At 41.8% G+C, this 6,380-nt stretch overlaps 1 protein-coding gene across 1 annotated transcript; it reads right to left on the bottom strand.

The window, feature by feature from the left end:
• Window positions 1-595: 595 nt before the first annotated feature.
• Window positions 596-4,015, bottom strand: LOC137544903 (zinc finger BED domain-containing protein 6-like). The gene has a single exon (XM_068266001.1). It carries the CDS (start codon window positions 4,013-4,015, stop codon window positions 596-598), a length of 3,420 nt encoding a protein of 1,139 aa, XP_068122102.1.
• Between the last annotated feature and the right edge of the window lie 2,365 nt (window positions 4,016-6,380).

The raw sequence follows: 6,380 nt of genomic DNA, 5'->3' as shown, positions 1-6,380 counted from the left end.
GTCCAGGAGAAGCAGGGCAGGCAGTGGTACATATCGCATAAACTGACAGTGGTGGGGGGAGCAGTGGCTCGGTCAGAGTGACCATCACCCCTATAAGGCAAGAGAAGCAGGCAGTGTACAAATAAATAAAAAAATCCAGAGGCAGATAGGAACATCGGCTTGGACACAGTGGCCATGCTTAAAGGACAACTGTAGTGAGGCATATAGAGGCTGACAAATGTATTTCTTTAAAACAAAACCAGTTGCCTGGCAGCCCTGCTGGTCTATTTGGCTGCAGTAGTATCAGAATCAAAACAGAAACAAGCATGCAGCTAATCTTGTAAAAAATCTGACACAAATATCAGTAACACCTGATCTGCTGCATGCTTGTTCAGGGTCTATGGCTAAACGTATTAGAGGCAGAGGATCAGTGGGATAGCCAGGGAACTGGTATTGCTTAAAAGGAAATAAATATGGCAGCCTCCATATACCTCTCACGTCAGTTGTCCTAACCATTTGGGGATAACATAAGATATATTTATGATAATTTCAAGGTTTCAAATATATATTTGTAAAATATCAAAATGTCCAGTAGTGAAATGTTCAAGTTACACAGCTAGTCCCTACTATCTGCAGTGGGAGTTTTGTACTGTTCAGTAATCCAGGATTCATTGAATTTTATACATGTCAGTATATCAACAGATTTTGTCGACAACCTTGTGCGCTTGTCTGTTACCACCCCTCCGGCGGCACTGAAGGCTCGCTCTGAAAGTACACTGGATGGCGGACAACTCATAACCTCCAGTGCAAATTCTGCAAGCTCCTGAGAGTGGTCAAACCTGGACACCCAGAATTCCATTGGATCTTCAATTTCTATGGAGTCAGGACTTCTGTATGTCATATAATCCACCACCAAACGTTCCAGTCGTTGTTGGTGGGAACTGACACTGCCATGTGTTTCACTGACTTGGCGTGGCTGGAAAAAATCTCTCCAAACCTGCATCAAATTTCCACCATGGCTAATGCTGGAACTACTGACTGCTCTTTGATGTGTGTTTGTAGAATGGCTCTCTGTGAGTTCTGGCTGTGGAAAGGCTTCTATGAGTTTTTTCTTTAGTAGTGAAGTTAATTGAGTAATCCTTTGTTTACGCTGGCTGGGATCAATAAATTCTGGCAATTTTTCCTTGTAGCGAGGATCTAAGAGGGTTGCAATCCAATAATCATCCCTATCTTTAATTTTCTTTATCCGGGGGTCTTGCCTTAAACAGCGTATCATATGAGCTGCCATATTGAAAAGAGGCCCCTTGTCCACCTGTTCCTCTTCAGGACTCATATAAACATTTTCATCCTCCTCTACATTTTCCAGTTGCTCCTCTTCATCCTCCCATCCGCGGACAACTGCCTCCCCCAGTGCCTGCCCAGCCTCTTCTTCTTCTTCAATATCCTGCTGTAAATCTTCATCCAATCCAGACACTACTCTTCCACTTTCATTATCCTCTGAATCCTCTGCCAGGTCCATCAGCTTCCCTAGTGTCCTATCTAACATAAATACAAGTGGTATCACATCATTGAATCCAGCTTTGTCTCGGCTAACAAACCGTGTTGCTTCCTCAAATGGTGCAAGAACCTTGCAAAGGTGACGTAGTTGCTGCCATTGGTGACCATTTATATAACCAAGATTTGAAGCTGAAGATCTACTGTCCTCCTCCAACAAATAATTCCTCACGGCCCTATGCTGCTCACACAAGCGCTGCACCATATAGAGAGTGGAGTTCCAACGTGTAGCTGTGTCACGAATCAACTTGTTGGGGGGAAGACTGTGCTGCCTTTGCATTTGTGCAAGTGAAGCCGCAGCAGTGGCTGAATACTTAAAATGACTGCACACCTTACGAACTGTGTTTAGTAGATCAGACATGCCAGAGTACGTTTTTAAAAATTTTTGAACAATCAAATTCAAAATATGGGCAAGGCAAGGCACATGTGTTAAGCTGCCAAGACGAACTGCTGACACCATGTTTGCACCATTATCGCTAACCACGTTGCCAACTTTCAGTTGATGAGGGGCAAGCCATTTGTCCTCTTGTGAATGTAGTGTGGTTAGAATTTCTTGCCCTGTGTGACTTTTTTCTCCAAGACAAACCAACTGAAGTAAGGCTTGGCATCTGCAGTGTTGCATCATTCCATAAGTCTGGCTGCACTTACTGGAGAGTCCAGATTTATCTGTACAACAAGCTGCAGAGATGGAGGAAGATGAAGCAGAGTCTTCAATGATAGTGGAGGAGGTTGAGGTTGAAGAAGATGAACCTGAGGCCTGTCTCCTCTTAAGTAGTCTGGGTGGTACCACTACCTGTAATGGTGCTCCACTTGCCGCGCCCTTATCACTGCGCATGAGTGTAACCCAGTGGGCGGTGAAAGAAATATATCGACCTTGACCATGCCTACTGGTCCATGCGTCTGTTGTAATATGTACCCTGCCTCCAACAGCGTGATCAAGGGAAAGATTAATGTTTCTTGCAATGTGTTCATATAATGCAGGAACAGCTTTATTTGAAAAATAGTGCCGGCTGGGGATACGCCAATTTGGCATGGCATAGCTCATGAGATCACGAAAAGCTGCAGTATCAACTAAACGATATGGCAGGAGCTGCACTGCTAAAAGTTTGGCAAGCAGTTCATTTAACTTTTGAACCCGTGGATGGTTGGGAGCAAGTGGCTTCCTACATTCCAGCACCTCAGAGATCGATGGCTGGAGATTTTTTTTTATTATTTCAGGACCTCTGGAAGTGAAGGAGCTGAGGGCAGGCTGACATTGTCTGGGAGACTCTGAGGAATGGTCAGTATTATAAGATCTAGAGGTATAAGATTGGGAGTGATGATAATCATCATCAGCAGCAGCATGACGACACAATGAAGAGTTAGAACTTGGGGTCAAAGGAGCAACAATAGTATTTGTAGGTTGAGGAACATTACATGGTTGACTTTTCTTGGTATTTTTGTGTTGTTCCCACTGTAAACGATGGTGCAGAACCATGTGAGTTGCAAGAGCTGTTGTACCCAAACGAGTCCCAAGCTGACCTCTCTTCACTTTTGTACGGCAAAGAAAACATAATGCTAACGATTCGTCATTTTCATTACAGCTAAAAAAATCCCATACCAGTGACTTTCTTCCAGATCCCTTTTTTGATTGTCCAGAAACATGGGTTTTTACTGCCTGCTGTGTGCCACTGCCTGATGCTCGATGGGAGTTTTTACCTCTTTGCTTCCTGCCAGCATGAGAAATACCTAGCTGCTTCCTTTTACGTGGGGGTTGCTGTAAATCATCATCACTATCAGTGTCTGATTGATGGTTAGATGGCACATACAATTGGTCGCTATCCTCTCCAGACTCATAATCCACTTCAATGTTTAAGGCAACATCACAAATTGATTGATTGTCTTCAACTTGACATGCCACTTCCTCCTCACTGGCTACCAGTGGCCTACACAATTGGTTTGCTCTACTACTTGTGGGACCCTGTACTGCTGGGTGTCTGCCAGTAGTATGAGATACATCCATTTCTACTTCACTTACATGTTCTGTATCCTTCCCTAAAAAGTACTCCTCCTGACTGTCTGGACACACATCACAATTTTCATTATTTGATGTTTTATTAACTTCACCCCTGTCTTTGCAAAGGGCAGGTGATTCCAATGAGGGAATTTTGAGGTGTCTGTTGTAATTGTCAGAGCACTCTGCATCTGCACTGTCTGCGGAAACATTTGCTGACAAGTTGCTTTCTTCCTCTAGGCATCCAGCTTGTGACTGTGATTGTGAAGATGTAGTGGCCTCACTGGCCTGGGTGAGCCAGTCTGTCAGTATTTCAGCCCGAGTTTCATTAATAGTCTGGCCAAGCCTAAACATTTCACGCACAGAGCGGGTTTGGTTGTCTCTCCTTCCCTGAGTACTTTTACCAAGGTTTGCTGCACCTGCTCCTGCCAAGGTTCTCCCCCTGCCACTTCCACATGCAACTTTTTCATTTTTGCCTCTGCCTCTCATTTTATACAATTATATGTAGTACACTATTCTCTGTATTATAACTGCAAATACTTTAATTGTTTACACAGAATGATGTATAGAATATGCCACGCTTGCAGTATGTTGTGGTGTGCCACTTGGTCACAAGCTTGGCCACTCACAGTCACAAGGCAGCTTCAATACACAGTAACAGTATGCACTGCTGCTTTAAAAAAAAAAAAAATAGTCTTTAAAAAGACTTTTGTTTAGGATGGACTATTCAGTTTGCAGCCTGCTAAAGCTGCCTGTATTTTTGGAGAATGGAGATCTCAAATCCCCCCAAAAAATAGCAAAAAATAAATGCAGAATACTGTGAGCTTTGTCTTTGCACAGATGTACAACTACTAATATATGATCAAGTATGCAGCTTGCACTGTGCCACAGACACACAACAGTACACAGTGACCAGTGACAGTAACACTATATCACTCCTGCTTCTTCAAAAAATCCACTGAGCACAGAAAAATAGTCTTAAAAAAGACTTTTGTTTTAGAGTACAAGTACAATCTAGCCTGCTGTAGCTTGTATTTGTGCAGATTAAACCACAAACACACAGTACACTGGCTGCAAACAAATGAGCACTAATAGCTAGCTAATCTCTCTTTACACCTCACACATCCACTAACTCTTCCCAACAGAGGCTGGGTTTGTCAGAGAGCTATTCTTATACTCAGGGGGCTGTCTTTTGTTTGATTGGTTGCAGTTCTCTGGTTCCTGGGTCAGTTGTGCTGCTAAGAATCATGGGAGGCCTAATATGGGAAGAGGAGAAATTACTTCCTATCAATTTTCGCCTTATCATGCAAAGCACATTTCGAATATAGCAGTTAATTTCGAAATGTGGCCTTGTACTGTCTAAATGTGATATTTCGCATCAAAATTCGACATGCAGTGATATTTCGCATCAAAATTCGCCATACAGTCGAAAATGCGAAAAATCTAGCTAAATTTCGCGAAAATCAAGCGAACCCGAAAATGGAATTTTCGCATCGAAAATGCCTTTGGCGAAAATTCGTGAGCAACCCTGCCTGAACTAGATTCATATGCTTTTAAATAGAACCTGTATTGAAGAAATGTTATATAAATAAACATATCAGCCTGTTCGGGGCCATCTACTAGCCCCCTCTGTGACATTTTCGCCACTCTCCACTGCATTATTGGCGATAAAATAACAGTTTTATAAACTGTTTTGTAAACAGTTAAAATGTCCACCAAAACAGGAAGTATATTGAAAAAAAACAGGATGTGTACTGCCTTATGTTTGCATGACAGGCTTTTTATTATTATACAGTGAATGCAGCCTTCAGATGTTATAGGGCACGTTTAGAAAAAGTTTTACCTTATGCCTCTGTGGCTCTGTGCCACTGAAGTGTGACAAGAGTCCTCAGACTCTTTTATAAACACAGCTGTTTCTTCTGAGCCAGGAGTCTGGGCTCTGCACTTGTGTCCGGGTAACAAATTGTCAGCATGTGACAGGCAGCTCCCTTCTCCCACAGCTTCACAGACACAGCTGAGACTGAGAGCAAGGACCTTTCTGTGAGTGAGAAATAAAGCACACAGGAGTGAGTCTGGAGGGGGCGTGCATAATTTGTCCCTATCACAGCAGAGGCAGCTCCTTCCTCTCTGGGTCGACAAAGCTTTTTTTTCTGTTTAAATCATATTTTATTGTTATTAAAGCAGAGATTTCAATAAGTAACAGTTACATATACATAACACGTACAAACACGATATATATCGAAGAGATGACGGGTATTCTAAGCTAGAACTGGGAAGGTACCCCTCAGAGCCTCTCTTATATTGGAATTTATTCCTAATCTACTGTTACTACTAATATCAAACAATCAAGTTTTTCAATATCAACATTAAGTGTGTCTTCATGCAATCAGTTATATCTGCTTTTTCATGTACGTGAATTATATATCTCACAAAACAAAACTTAAATAGGAAGTAATCAACCATATATAAAACAATCAAGCAAGAGGAAAAAAAAAGAAGAAAAAGAAAAGCGAAAAATGAGAGGAAAAAAAGAGAAAGAAAAAAAAAAGAGAAAGAAAGTGAAAGAAAAAAAAACTATATCCTCCACTTAAGCCTCGTCATCCAAAATGTATGCAGATCTGGGTAACAGATTCTATTTTCATTAGGAAACTGAAACTTAAGTAACGTCTGAGGGTTTACAAGTTCCGTATATTACATCAATAATACCTATAGCCTATTCTAATTTTCTCTCGTAAGTTTCTCCCCAAAATTAATCCATGAAGCCCAGACATTGTTAAATCTGCCCATTCTGCCCTGGGAAGTGAGTACCAACTCCTCCATACACATTATGTTATTTAAGGTATCGATCATATCC

Source organism: Hyperolius riggenbachi, chromosome 2 (assembly GCF_040937935.1).
Source record: "Hyperolius riggenbachi isolate aHypRig1 chromosome 2, aHypRig1.pri, whole genome shotgun sequence".
Taxonomy (NCBI): Eukaryota; Metazoa; Chordata; class Amphibia; order Anura; family Hyperoliidae; genus Hyperolius; species Hyperolius riggenbachi.
Note: the sequence above shows the minus strand (reverse complement) of the source record. Positions and strands in the feature narration are given on the sequence as shown.

Bases quoted from the DNA above. Each gene is read 5' to 3' on its own strand.
- LOC137544903 (XM_068266001.1), bottom strand. From the start codon at position 4,015: ATGAGAGGCAGAGGCAAAAATGAAAAAGTTGCATGTGGAAGTGGCAGG.